Source organism: Phaenicophaeus curvirostris, chromosome 19 (genome assembly GCF_032191515.1).
Source record: "Phaenicophaeus curvirostris isolate KB17595 chromosome 19, BPBGC_Pcur_1.0, whole genome shotgun sequence".
Taxonomy (NCBI): Eukaryota; Metazoa; Chordata; class Aves; order Cuculiformes; family Cuculidae; genus Phaenicophaeus; species Phaenicophaeus curvirostris.
This window is the reverse complement of record NC_091410.1, coordinates 13,648,209-13,663,211: the sequence shown is the minus strand read 5'-3', so window position 1 is coordinate 13,663,211 and position 15,003 is coordinate 13,648,209. Positions and strand designations below refer to the sequence as shown.

The 15,003-nt window shown below is 42.1% G+C and overlaps 1 protein-coding gene across 9 annotated transcripts in view; it reads right to left on the bottom strand.

Annotated features, from left to right (window-relative positions):
• The window catches only part of MBTD1 (mbt domain containing 1), a 30,271-nt gene extending 15,432 nt beyond the window's left edge, over positions 1 to 14,839 (bottom strand). The window contains exons 1-8 of one of the 9 annotated variants that reach the window (XM_069872656.1): positions 14,631 to 14,839; positions 12,706 to 12,850; positions 12,188 to 12,376; positions 9,105 to 9,337; positions 7,213 to 7,414; positions 5,956 to 6,095; positions 5,020 to 5,134; positions 4,839 to 4,921 (exon numbers count right to left, since the gene is read on the bottom strand). In XM_069872656.1, coding sequence (XP_069728757.1) covers positions 4,839 to 4,921; positions 5,020 to 5,134; positions 5,956 to 6,095; positions 7,213 to 7,414; positions 9,105 to 9,248 — 684 coding nt within the window. In that variant the 5' untranslated portion in view covers positions 9,249 to 9,337; positions 12,188 to 12,376; positions 12,706 to 12,850; positions 14,631 to 14,839. Of the gene's footprint in view, positions 1 to 4,838; positions 4,922 to 5,019; positions 5,135 to 5,955; positions 6,096 to 7,212; positions 7,415 to 9,104; positions 9,338 to 12,187; positions 12,377 to 12,705; positions 13,033 to 14,630 lie in introns of those variants that run through there. The other 8 variants (XM_069872648.1, XM_069872651.1, XM_069872650.1 and 5 more) reach the window with 8 other exon arrangements.
• Between the last annotated feature and the right edge of the window lie 164 nt (positions 14,840 to 15,003).

Here is a 15,003-nt window from a genome sequence, read left to right as displayed (position 1 = left end):
AACAGGCTTTCATATCACCTCTAAGCAACCTTTCCATCAGGCAAGCAAAAAGAACAGAAGGCCAAGTGGCAGCTTTTTAATGAACGCCAAAAGCAAATGCACAGCTGGATTCCTCACACACTGTACTGAAGGCTTAGACTGACGTGTTAGTACCAAAGAAATACAAGCTCAATGAACTATTATGGGTTTGGGGAAAGGGGAGATTAAAACTACATTTAGTTTGCTGTCTCAAGAAGAATGTTTTGTTGAACAGATCATCATGAAAAGACAGTCATAGATGGTATTGCAGAGGGATTGGAAATGCATAGTGCTAAAGAATGCAGAGCCTTAAAAGCCAGCCCTCTGAAGTTATACTGGTAACAAAACAGAAGATTACTCAGTCTACATTAAACCAGAGACCACCAAGAAGGGAAATAATCAGATTTGGGGTATTTTAGAACAGCAGTTGTATCACTTCTAAGGTGTTCTGAGAACAATAAACTCTGCTCAGCTCAGAAACTGTCCAAGTACCCCAGGAACACCTGAAGGGATCCTCTGCTCCTGGCCCATGGCAGGCAGACAGTGTTCTAAGGCTGCGCCTCACTTACAAAGATCTTTGTAAACACACGTTAACTGCCCTCTGACTCCACAGAACGTCAGCTGAGTGCCACAAGTGATGGAAGCTGGATTAATCCCAAAAGATTGGAAATTACGATACTGGAATTTTTCTGGCAATGGGCAACAGCCGACCAGCAGAACTAAAAGTCAAACTTACATTACAAAGGGATATCTTTCACTAGTAGAAATATTTGAGGCTGGGCATGCAAAACGTAAAGCTAGTTTTAACTATTAAAGGAAAAACATGTTATTGCAAGTATGCCAGTGTCTTATTCTTGATGCCTGGTCTCCTCTGGTTCTGCTATGTCCCATCTACACCAGTCTAGACTGCAGAGATCTTTTCTGCCATTTGGCAGACAGAGAAAAAGACAATTTGAAAGATAATGGCTTATTTTCACATACAAAACAGGCAGATACAACTTCTTAGTCAAGTCCTATTGCACATTCACTATCATCTAAATTGACATCTGTAGCTTTTTGAATTGAATTGGGAAATAAACTTTGCAAACTGCGTATTTTAGTAAATCTTGTTGCCTTGTACATAGACACAGATGATGCCAAACAATCAAGAATAGTCGTGTTGAATAATTTCATAATCCAGCTGCACTCACTTAGTACGTATTTTACTGCCTTCTCATTGATTCAATTGATTCAGAGAGATAAGTGCATTAACACACTTCTCGCATCAAACGGTAATGGAAATAACACGAATTTGTATTTCTAGAACGTGGATTGGTATAGAGGGAAATAGCAGAAAGTTAAATTTGTCCTTGTCTGTGAAAATACTGGTTCTGCTAGTTCTCCTACACCAATCCATATGGCTCACCCTTTAGAAGAAGGAAGCCTTCCAAAGTAGCATCACTACTGAAATGCCAGATAACATCACTGCCTTGAAGTGATGCCTTACAGTATAGCCGGTATACTGCATCATCGTCTCCTATTGCGCTCATTATGAATATTCTTAAGGAAGACTGGATAAACCAGGGCTATAACAGCTGTCTTCCCTCATGTCTTCTCTGTCTCCATCCAATTAATCAATCAATGTTTGCACAGTGCTTTGAAAAACTTGAAAAGCACTAAGTCTTATTCATCTGCTGGCTGGAAGGGGAACTCTGAAATCTGGATTGGCATAGTGCGAACTAGCAGAACCATAATTTACAGTTAAGAACAAATTTACCTTTCAGACTCATGATGAAGAGATCCACTTCACGTCACTCCCAAACAAGGAAGATCTGGTTCATCGTTTCCTGCTCCGGGAGAGGACCTGGGAGGGTTTATCTGTGAGCGGCAGCTGCCTTCTCTGCAAGGTAAGTTGCAATCAGGAAGGTCCTGTTTGACAGGGCTTAGCCTACAGGCTAAGTATCCCACACACCTAGCTGGATAAAGCTCTCGCGGCTTCCAAAAAGTTTGAAAGGCACCGACATTGCCATGATTTCAAAGTGGTGCCACCAATTCCTGAAGCCTAAGGACCCTACGCTGGTAGCTTGTGTGTGAACACTATCCTCACAAAAGTTCATACCACAGAAGGCAATGTGCAAAACGGTTTAAAATCAAAAGTTCAAAGCAAAGCACTGCCACCTAGAGTAAAATCCTGGGAACGCTTCCTCAGAGCAAACTATTTTAGTAACAAGAGAAACCAATGGAGTGAAAATATTTCAGCTGAAAAAATTCACCCAGAAGAACGACTGTTAAGTTGTATCATAAGTAGCGCTGACAAGCAACTCGAAGCAACGTATTTCCTTTCATTTCTACGAATGGTTTAGGCTAATAAATGCAAATATAGATTAAAAACTGTTAAGAAGAAAACAAAATCAGAATGCAGGTTACAATGAGCACGTTGCAGGTTACTAAGCTGTAACACAACACTACACATAAGATTCAGAGTTTTCCTTCTTGCATCAGCTGCTGCCGTGTGTCTGATTAACTCAATTCAACAAAAAAAGGCTGCAAGGTGCACAAACTCTGGCTTTGTCACAGGCTTCCTACAGGACATCAACCAAATCAGCTTCTCTGCTTCATTTACTGAACCACAAAGCAGGCATCCTTGCATCATTGCTAGTGGATTTCTTTACTCAACACTGAAGTCTGAAATGAAGGTAACAGGGAAATAAAAACACCACGCTAAGGGCATCAAAAGACTTTGAAAAAAAATTTCTTCTACAGAGAAAGAGATAGAGAAGACTTCAGGATTTAAATGTTTTAATTCTAAAATGTAACTGTTTTAAATTGAAGAGAAAATAACTCCCCAGACAAAACCCACTGACCTGGGAAAACTACATCAGACTTTAAATCCTGAAATATGCCAATTATCAGAACAGTAATTGATAACCCAAGTCCCACAAATTATAATTCCCCTACATTTTCTGTAATATTGATCCCAATCTCCCCTACCAAATACCCATACTGCTACACCCAGTATAACCACACATATTGTGTATAAGAACAAGGGTAGATTTGTCATGATTTTCCTGTCAATTCAAAACTACATGTTGAACAGAATAAACACTATGTATTTAATCTCACTGACACACACAACATGTGCGTTGAATCCAAGACATGGATGGTAAACAAACATGCGAACTTTTATGAATTAAAGCAGCACAGTTCACAGAAAACACAGCAATAACCTTTCCAAAGAGTATAGTTTCTTTTAATTATCAGTGGAGAGAGGGAGAAGGACCTAACAAAAGAGTACTAACATACTGTCAGATTCTGACTGGTCTAAACGTCTTTCTCAGAAATAATTACAGTAAAACTATATGCAAACCAAATTGTCCACCTAAGCAGTAGGAATCTCCAAAGGAGACTATGTGAGTTGTGTTTTACTTGTACAAGGAAAAGAAAATGGGGACAGAAAAGAAACAACACTCAGGCTTAGTAGCATTGTTGCTGTGTAGCTTCTGAAAATTGTCAAGGTCAAATATCAGTATCGTGTCTGTTCTCATTGCCAGGGTGCTGTTCAACTTAATGAATGAAGCAGTAAGAAAGGAAGAGATAACTCCTTGTAACATGGAATGTTACAGCATAATTTAGAAGCGACCTAACTATTGCAGCTGTATCCTATTTAAGGAAGCATCATGAAGCATTTGCAGTTATATCAGCACAGCCTACACTAAACAACACCTTCTGATATGGACCTACAAAATTACTTACTGCAGCCTGTACCTAAGTGTGAAAGCGAAGTGAAACACACTTAGGCACGTGGAATTTGATACGAGTTCAGGAAGCCATACTCATGCAGGGTTCTGTTACGGCCTCTAGGCATAAAGGGTGCTATTCAGAAAGCACCAACTGCCAAGAGCCCTCAGCTCCCACTGATTTACGGGTTGACAGGACTCAGCATGATTTTCAGAAGTGGACAGAAATATGTCTGTCTCTCCTCCTTAGGGACAACTTCCATGAAACAAAATGTTTCTTTTGATTGCAATTTTAAACAGATAATTTTGAGCAAAGTAAAACTTCTGTAAGAAGATGGAACACTTTGACTTCCCAAATAAAAAAAAAACCTCTGCTGAGAAAACACTTTCAACACTTCTGTCATAAAGTTTTTACTTAAGAGACAGTACTGACAATACTTTAATCAAGATCTAGTAACTGAAATTTAACAAATGCATTAAAGACAGATACTGCTAAATATTTTCCCTCACCCCATCGCGACATTCTGCAATGACTGAGACTTGGTGTTCGGGATTTCTTGTAACTCCAATCCAAAGAAAGTCAACCCCTTTAATTTCAGATTTATAAAAAAGCTTTCTTCAGCAGCACAGCTGTTGGGAAGAATCTATCTAAAAATCTAGCAAATACACTCCAAATATGTAACCAAAATATCATTTCAACATAGTGGATCCTGGCTCAATCAAAAATGCCTTTTATTACTTCTCCTAATATTACATGACCTGGTTGATTTGATGCTCTGTAATGTGTTTGATAACTTTTGCGCCTTGAATGTGAGAAAAAACTTGACAGTATTTAAGAGTCCTCCTTTAACATTTTTCTTTGTTTATAAGGCTGTGTATAATGAGAGTAACCAACAGTGTTCAGAATGGTTTTAAAGGACAGATAAAACAAATACACTTATCTGAAGAGTAGTCATGTAACAGCTTACAGAATATGCTTTGTAGTCTAAGACCATGAAACATATTTGGATATAAATGTTTTGCAAAAACAAATTCAAGAATAAACACGCACGCTCTCTCGCATGCACACACACAAAAGGAGAGCACATATCATACAATACTTACATGTTTAAAACAGGTAACAGGAGCTGCTGTAAAGCTATTGCTATTGATGTAGTTACCCCAGCTGAAACCTTCCACAGGCACAGCTGCAAAGAGAAAGTTATTTTATTTAGGAAGCTGCCAATGAGCCACAAATCTTGTGTCACTCAGAGAATTTGCTTCAGCTCTGTCTATACATCATTACCTGCTTTAGTCTTTGCTTGGTTTTGTAAAGTTGCTTGGTACTGAGCATATGCTGCTAATTTAGCGACTAACGGTTGTTTTTGTAGAACTTTAGCCTTCTTTGTTGGAGGTTTACCCTAAAACAAAAAAAAAAGTTAAGTAAATAAAGCTTTTCTAAACTCCCATCAGGAAACTTCCATAGGCCTGTGGCATATTGCTGACAGATTTAACTAAAATTAGAACAACGCAGAATGGAAGTTGACTTGTAATTTAATGCTTGTAATATTAAAAAAAATTAAAAACCAGTAGCAAAGACTTCCAAAAGATGACAAAAGTCGTTCATTCCAACCTGAACAGCATTACAGACTCACTGTTGTTTTTACCTGAAAAAGATAACTTTTAAAAGCAGGTCAAAAAGAACTTTTAATCTAATTTATACCAACACAATTTCTTGCAATGAATTTGAGATAGGACATAATGACATTTCCTGACATTTCTACCTCTTCCTGAACGTTACAGGCACATCATCATGACTATTTGATTAATATTTTAAGTGAACAGACTGAAACCCTTTTTGCATATATAATTAAGTAAACCCTCAAACCCAAACCACAACAATGCTAAATAAACCTTTACACTCTTTGAAGCCAGAAAGCATCTTGGGTATGAGATGCATGGAATTTCAAGTCACTACAGATGCAGACTAAATCTTTCCTAATCTTTTTCTTGCAGAAGGGCCACTGCAGCAGAAATGAAATGAGGAGTCAGTTTTGTCTGTAATTTGATCTGCTGAGTGAAGTAATTTGTTTATTACTGATAGAGTTTTGACTTAAAAAATCACATGTGAAAATTTTAATGTGTTCAAAAACTTATCTTGAAACATCGTGGAAATTTTACAGAGGTACATGTTCGACAAACACAGACTACAATAAGGAAATAAAGAAAATGGTGTCTGTACCGCTACCTGAAGCCTGGCCAGAATGCTGGCCTTCTTGGAGTTCGAGGAATAGCTTCTAGAGCATGACACGCTGCAGAAGCGTTTTGTTTTAGAGTAAAAAGCGTCACGGACACCAACCATTCCACACATCTCGCATGTAGCTGATCAGAAGAGAGAAAAAGCCAAATGTTAAGAGTGTAATAGAGACCTCAAATACTCAGAACACAAACGATATAAGGAAGATCCTGTAGGTGGCACCACAAAACAGTTTCTTAGCACTTGACCCTGAAGGGAATTGCACGGAAAAATAACTTGAAATAAGACCACCACCACTAACGACATTGAAACACCAAGAACCCCAAGTTCATTGGTGAAAGAGTACCTCCTTTTTCCTGCTCCCTATTAATTTTACTGCTGGTAGCAGTGACTGACCCAGCTGAAACAGATAGAGCACATTTCTGTGTTTTCATGGTTCACAACAAAATGCCAGCTCTGAACCTGTGCATGCCAATCAATTCCCTCTAAATATGTAATACTTCCGACCTGAAATAGAACCAGGTCTCTTTTTTGACTCAAACAGGCATACCCAAAGCACCCCATCCCACCAACATTCTCTTCCAGCTCAAGAGAATGACAGCATCACCCACTGAGCTGTTCCATGATGAATAGGACTTTGTGACCAACTTATGCCAATGAGACAGTAACAAAATTCTACTCAGAGGAGCTCTACTCATCACTAATGACTTTGGCTCAATTATTTTTCCCCAATGATAAAAGCAATCTTCCCTTTTTCTTTATTTTTATCCAGCAGCTTACAGCTAGCAGACAGCTAGCTAGTGAACAGTACACATTGACATACTTGATACAGTAGCTTTCCTTGTATAGGAAAAAATGTATTTTAATATATTGTATATATAGTATAAAGGGTATAGAGAATATGCCCAAGCATAGAGAGAACACTGATGTTTTCCTCAAAATTCCAAAAATAAAAACAGAACGTGAGAACACACATGTGTGCAGATATACACAACACAATTTGATGGGAAGGCAGATGTTCCTGTACCATTTCTTTCCTGACAACAGGATTCAAAGGCTATTTTAGTTCAGCTTAGTACAAGCCAAACAATTCCCCCCTTCCAAAAAAACCCAATCCCAACTCTTCAGTTGTTTTAATCCATTTAAAATCAGGACCAGCATTGGGGACTGGACCCTCACAACTCAGCACAGGCTGAAAAACACAACTATCAAACTTTCTGTACTCACACACTGCATACTCACCCATGCCAGATTTGCCATCCGGGTAAGTATAGACCTGTCCATTGTTCTTTATAATTGGGAGACTGGACTGCAAGGGAGCAACCTCCTCTTCACTTTCATCTGAACTGGAGCTGCTGCTGGTGTCCTCACTACAACTATCATAACCGTCAAACATCCCGAAAGAATCGCGTCTTTTCCTTTCTGCTCGTGAAGTATGTTCTGTCTAAAAATTGAAAAGAACCAACACAACAAAACCCCCAAAGAATAGCAGAGCATTCTGAATGCAAATATTTCAAAGTCAAGCTTAAAAAAATTCAAAGGTCACAGTCAGCCTTCAAAAGCAGATGTACTAACAAACTGCTCTATCAGCACAAAGAGATGACCCACACATTGCCAATTAAATTAGTAGAGTAAAAACCAGCCAATTTTTGGTATTGTGATATACAGGAAGGAAAATCTATCTCAGGATCCACTGAGAATACAAAGTAGCAGCCCATAGGTTTCTTTTCCTTGGTGTCTTCGGGGTTCATTAATCCTGATGTGCTGAATAACAGCCACACAGATCTTGTATGCAAATGAGTACATTCCAGATGGCTGCAGCCATTTCTCTGAAACTCATTCATTTGAGAAAGCAGGGCCGAGAAAAGACAGTTCAACCAAGAGGGCACTACTCCCCAGGATCAGAAATGAGAGTCTCTCTGCTCTCACCTAGGGGCTATTGATAAATCATTCTGCTTCCCTATCCCTCAGTTTCTCATGGGTGAGACAGGAATACCTCTCCACCTCACAGGGATGTTGAGGATTAATGCATTAACGATTATGAAGAGCTCAGTTACTATGGCAATGGGGTCTGTATAAATGTGAAAAGATAGAAAGGTGACTAATTTGCCACTGTCATGTATGAAAACTTGTTACATAATAGTTATTCTATAAGCGAAAAAAATCTGAGATCAAATAAAACCATACGATTTTGAAGAACATGTAACAGTTAAACATTTCCAGCAAATATAAACAATGGATTAACTAATGTCTTTTTTCTGATGCACATCCAATAGATGCATTTAACACAGTGACAATTTCAACTTTATTAATAGCTTCCATGGCTCCACTGAAACAAGGCTGCTGCTACACAAGCTGCCCTCATTGAGTTAAAAGACAAATTATAGAAACTTCAAAGTATTTCCATTATCCTCAACAGTATCTAACTTCAAGATGAAATAACAGAAGGAGAAGACAAAGAAAATTCTACAACGGAAGCACAAATTACAGGAATGAAGTATAGCCAAGAAAACAGAAAAAAAGAGAAACCCTTTGCCTTTATTTCTTTTTCCAAGAGCTTTTTTTTTTTTTTTAAGTCATTGTAGACAGGAAAAATAATACGTGATCAGATTTTTCCTTCTTAAATTGCATTTGGATTCATAGCTTTAAGATTTCATCATAGCAATTCCCCAAATCCCTTTCCTAGAGAGTTTATGCCTGAACATCTTTATTGTTGGATATCATCCGAGCCTTTTTCCTGCCATGCTATCCCCTTATTATAGTATTCTCTATTCTTCTTTGCAATCTGACTAAATCCTATTAGGGAAGGATTTCCTTGGAGTTAAAAGGGAAAACTCATTTCCACACTGACCCAATCCTAGCATCCAATTAATACAAACAAAAACCAGTAAGCACAAAAGGTTATGCAATAAAATAAACATACTTAAAATAGTGAAAGAAGCTCTGAAACAAAACAAAAGAAATCAGTGTGATGTTCTAATTCAAAATTAGACTAAGAACAACTGAAACTTAGGATTGAGCATAGCTTGAGTTGTCCTTGAAGGCAGTGACATCTGGCTGAAGCAGCTTGGGTAACGGCAATCGTTAGAGGAGGGACAAACCTAGTCCTGACCTGCTCTGGGAACAAGTCTCACCTGTATGCTATCACTGATGCGATTAGCCAACACGATGCAAGATGAGTTATTTGTTTGTGTGCGCACGTGTGTGCGGGCTAAGGCAGAAGTTGAGCACAACGTTGCCATGGATACAGTATTCTGTGAACAGTGCCAGTAATTCATGGATCAGAACATGAAGACAAGTCATCTTCCCCAAGATTTCATCAACTCCTCAACGCCTCTCAATATTTAACTTTCCTGGAGCACAGCCTCTGCTCAGAAACCAAACGCGATACCATACTGACCATTCTCAACAGCAATACCAGAACACTATGGTGCCTTCTAATGTTATCCATAAGACACTTGTGGTGTTTTGGAGCCCACAGGCAGAATTTCCCTCCTCACTCACTCATCCTCTGTAAGTCAGCTGCTCTGATTTCACAAAGAGATTGGGGCCTCATCCCACACAAAGGAGGACTTCAGCCCTTTAGCGGAAGCTGCAGGACAAGGTAGTCTCAGGACACACCATGCAGTTCTGCTTTGCATTTCAGGTCTGCTTGCAAGATAACCATGTTTGCCAAGTAATTTATGTAGGACATAACTATAAATTAATTTATTATCTGGATTGTAATTCTAGGGAAATCACTCGGCATAAATTCTGTGAGACTCAGACACACTTCTGCAACAGAGAAAATACGAAGTACTTTGTGCACAGAAGTAGGTGGAAGCTAGAGAAGACAATATGCAAATAGCTGTGCTGAAATTTTGCTAGAGCAGATTAGATCACAGGTATTTTAATAACAAAGCACCACTAGAGTTCTTTAAAACTCATGCTGAAACTGAACATTTGTAGAAACAAGTGAACACCACACGGAATCTCTGTTAACCCTTCCTGAAGAACTTAGGTGGAGTTTGCAGAAGAACAGGACCCCTGACATCTGAAACAGAAAAAAGTTGGGGTACAACTCTGAACTCAAAAGGTCAAACCCCACATCCTTATAAAATGGACAATATGTGCCTCAAATAGAAGTGTAATCGAGACAAAGCAGCTGCTCCAGTAACAGCAGCCGCCTGCAATTCCTGCCGAGCTCTTTTAAAGCAGTGAGCAGCAGTGCCTCATCAGCTGACCAGCACTATTTCCTCTGTCACACAGAGAAGCACCTAACAGGGCAGCTGTTCTTCCCTGTGAAGGGAAGCCTCAAAGAGCAGCTTATTACCCCACAAGGAGCTCCCTCTGAATTTCAAGAGGCTATGAGAGTGCAGTTCTTCACTCAGAAAAGCTACCAGAGTCTAACAGCAGTGACACCCCAAGTTACCAACCACTAGATCAATCCATCTCACAATATAGGCACACCAACAAAAAAAGTTTCCTGCTCTGGGTTTAGCACTAAAAATCATTTTGAGCAGGCCCAGGAGATTGTCTTTTCCTCATACCTGAAACAGATTAGTGTTCTTCTAACAAGTGAGGGGATAGCATCCTGCCCATCTGCAAAACACACTTAGAGCAGGAGTCTGGCTCACTACGGAATTGTGAAGGTTCATTCACTACAGAATGAATCTTGGAGCTGGTTGATACCAAAAGAGCAGTAGCTGAAGTTACTCTACCACTGCCAGAGCCCAGCAGCACATCAAGCAGAAACAAAGCACAAACAAAAGAACAAGACAAACTTTTAGGTATATTGGCTAAAGCTTATTTCCCTAATGAGATTACTGGTTCCTCAACCGGGAAGATTTTTAGGCAGAGCAATACCAAGTCTAGGGCAAGCAGGACTGGTAAATAAGCCTATATGACTACTTGCTTGCGGGTGGGGGGAAGGGCATTTCTTACATTTCTTTATTGAAGGGGTGGGTGGAGGAAGGAACTATTAAGAACTGCTTTCTTTTTCTGCCCAACTTCCCATTTTCCTGTTCTTGCTCTCCTCCTCCCTGCAAATACTTGGCAACAACATATTTTTAAAAAATACTCTTAATTAACCATTACACAAAGCCAATGGTATGATAAAAGAACAAAGTTAAGGAAACCAGTTTCCCTAAAAGCAGGAAGACAACTTTAAACAAATATGCGAAGCAACTAGTTTCTCACTCTGTTAACATATACTCTTATATACGATTGGATTTGGTCAGCACACTATAGCATACATTGTTTGAGCATAATAACTACTCTTTCAGCATTAAAATTGGTCAGGAAGCATGAACAGTGCATGACCAAAACACAGAATAAAACTGTTTAATGTTAATTAGACAATAAATAACTTCTGCAGGACATTGCTTTAGTGCCTTGAAGAAGGCTATGCTCAAGTATTGGCAAAAATTAGGTTGAAGTGTTTCAAAGGTGAAAATTTGCTACAAAAAATACACCATTACTAATGACCAAACTCCCCGCCCCCAAGTAAGTGCATCCTGGCCAAAGGACAATGATCCAGAACACTCACAGAAAGGTTTCAAACCACTCAAAATGCTTGTTGTTACTCCCAAATCAATGTGGGGACTGAAATCAGAAAAAGCTGTGACTGAGAGCTCAGAGCAGAGCTGCAGATTCACAAAGGCCCACCAGCACCTATGCAGATCGGCATCGCTCTCTGTATTCAGACCCAACCCCAGAACCACGACAGAAGCATGCACAGATGGGATTTGAGGCCAAGGTCAACAGAGAGGTCACCACAACCTTCCAGCCAAGGGTCTGTGGTGAGACACATTTACTGTAATCACATTTCCTTAACAGAGTGTGCATTTCCCATAGTGTATTTCCATGGCGGTTTTACATTTGGTGCACAGCCTTTGTTTTCAAAAGGCCACTAATGTTGTACACTGCGAGTTTAGTTTTAACTCCAGATGCCGTCTTTAAGGAACTGAGACAATAGAATTAATTTCTTACAACTCTTCTGCATATAAACTCACCAAAATAACTTTGTGTAGTAATATTAGCTTGCCCCCTGCAGAACTGACGTCTTGCTGTGCCTCCAAGCATGACAAAAAAAAGAAATTCAAACATGGTACCAATTTGAAAGAAACATACTGTCAGTTTTCATTAAAAACAAATAAACAGAACTCCAAAGCTAAACATATTGGGACTCCTGAAAATCAGAACCAACCAAAGGTACTTTTTTACATAAGCAACTCACCTCTATCTGGAAATGTGCCTTCCACTCTTATTACAAGTAAAATCTCTGCTGGAAAATTACAGAAATGTGTTTTCCTGTCTCTTCATGTGCTATGTATGACAGCATTTTGTCTGAAGCCAGTTTCTGCTGTTTGCCAATGGTTTTGTCCATAGCCTCTTCCCCAGGGGGTTTCACACAAGAGGGAAGACTCTTTCATAAAGAAATATATCAAATTAGCAGGCATTTTTGGAGGGGTGTGTGCGATGATTAATATGTGAAAAATCCAAGTTTCAAGAAAACTTGCAAATCTGTTACAAATTCCACTGTGTTTCTACAAAGCCCTTACAGTAGCATCTAGAAGATGCAAATACTTTGCTTTAAACACTGTGTTACTACCAAAAAAAAAAAAAACCCAATTTAAACATAACCCCCAAAAAAACACCAACCCAAACCCAAAGTCTTCAACACCTGAATTCATTCCATGCGCTCAGAGCCAGATTCATTAAAAGATCACACACGCCCAGCGTGTACTGACTTACCTGAGAAAGGAAGGTACGCGGCAGGAGCTTGCAGAAGTATCAAAAGCCTTGCAAAATTTAATCAAATTTGAGCAGGTAAGAGAAATGAAAGCCAGTGGGAGGGAACTCTTGTACACAGCATCATTACTGCCACAGTCATCGAGCTCTTCAGGGAACAACAATGAAGAGTTCTTACTTTCAGTCTCAGCCCTTCCGCACAGGCACAAGCCTACACTGTTGAAACACCTAAACTATGCTGGTGGCATGAACAGTAACTTTCATATGGGAGAGTAGGTACCTCTGCTGCGCTTCCTTAAAACTCGCACTCCGCGCTTCCTCAAAATGATGCCAAGGCAGAAGAAGGTGTAAAGACCTACCAAGTTAAATTGCTTTTTAAAAGGAATATATTGTTTTAGCTCCCATTTAACGTTCCAGATTAGATTCTATTGTTGCCTTCTCATTCCATTCCTTGCAAGTCAAAATCAGACTGCTATAAACAAATACAGCAAACAAATAAGCGCAGGTTCTCAAACCTGGAAAACAATCTGAATTTAAAATACAAAAGGCTGCCGTGCAGCTTTCGGTTGTAACTGGTTTTAGATGTGCAAAATCGCAAGGGCTGCCACCCACATTTTAAATTGTTAGTTCATACTGGATTGCTTTTTCACACGCAGGAGTTTCTACCATAATCAGCATATGCTTTGTAGTAGTTTTTTTCTTTTTTGAAAGTCGCACTGGACAGAAATCGCTATACTTTAAAGCATTTCCAGCAACAACCTGAAAGCAAAACTTGTCTCGCAGCTATACTGCTCCTCACGTGAAGGACAAAGTCACAATAGAAGCGGTCATAAAAATTATAGAGAAGGGGGAACCGGCTGCAAAGAATCCTGAACCCCTGACGTGGGGTGCTAAAGTTAAAGAACACAGTGCTTAAAACAAGGACAACTGGAGAAGGGCAGCTTGAAGAGGAAGTTGCTGAAAAAGCAGCACTTCTGCGGCTCGCTAAGCACTCAGCCCGGGATCATCTGGAACTTCTCACCCCCGTTCCCGGCAGGAAGAAGGAGGGGAGGAAGAGGAGCCCCCGCAGCCCGGCCCGAGGGGGAGCGCAGCCGCCGGCATCACAACAAAGGGGCCCCGCCGCCTCCACGTGCCCGCGGGGGACAGGCTCGGGGGGACCCCAAACCGCCGGGGGGCTGGGACCGCGGTCCTCCCACACAGGCTCCGGGCAGGGGCAAAACAACCTGGGGCTGCTGGGGCTCTCTCCTCCCCACCAACCACCCTGGGCGTGCTGAGAGCGCTCCCCTCCCACCCCAAGAACAACCTGGGGGTGTTGGGGCTGCTCTCTCCCACCCAAAGAACAACCTGGGGGTGTTAGGGCTGCTCTGTCCCACCCCAAGAACAACCACTGGGTGTTGGGGCTGCTCTCTCCCACCCCAAGAAGAACCTGGGGGTGCTGGGGCTGCTCCTCTCCCACACAGGCTCTAGGGGTGGCCCCCCAAAACCAACAACCTGATAGTACTGGGGCTGCTCTCCTCTCACAAAGGTTCAGGGAGCTGCTCACCCGCCCAAACAACAGTCGGGGGTGCTGGGGCTGCTGCCCTCCCCCCCCCAACAGAATGTGGGGGGTTCTGGGGCTGCTCTCCTTTCCCCCCACCTCCAAAACGATGTGGGGGCTCTGGGGGTGCTAGGCTGCTTCTCTCCCTCCCAAAACAACTTGGGGGTCGCGGGGCCGCTCCCCTCCCACACGGGCTCTACGGGAGCCCCCCAAACAATACCCCGGGCTGCTCCCCTCCCACGCAGGCCCGGGGGGGCGGCGCCCCACAGAAAAGGGGATCGATTTGCCCCCCTCCTCCGCTCCCCGGGACTCTGGGGGTCCCAGCCTCGCTCCGCTCCCCCGAGGTCCCGCTCCCCCCCGGTGCCGCCCCCTCCCGGGCTGCGCGACTCACCAGGTCCTTTGTGTTTTCCATCAGGCCCTCATGGGCAGGACCCGCCCGCTGCCGCTGCCCCCTCCCCTCGGCTCGGCCCCCTTCGCCTCCTCCTGCGCGAGGGGCCGGGCCCGGCGGGGCAGGAGGCGGCCTGGGAAGTTGAGGCGCTCCCTCAGCCGCAGCCGGAGCCCAACTCCGTGCGCCGGGACATCAACAACATTAGCATAGGGGCTCTGCGCCTGCGCCGCGCCCGCCCACCGCCGCGCTCATTGGGCGGCGAGGTCTTTCGGGCACCGTCGCTCGCCGTACTGCACCTCTCCGGGAGAAACCATTCGGGAGGCAGGGGGGGAGCTTAGAGAGGGAGCAGAATCTAGGGGTATAAAGGCAACCCCGT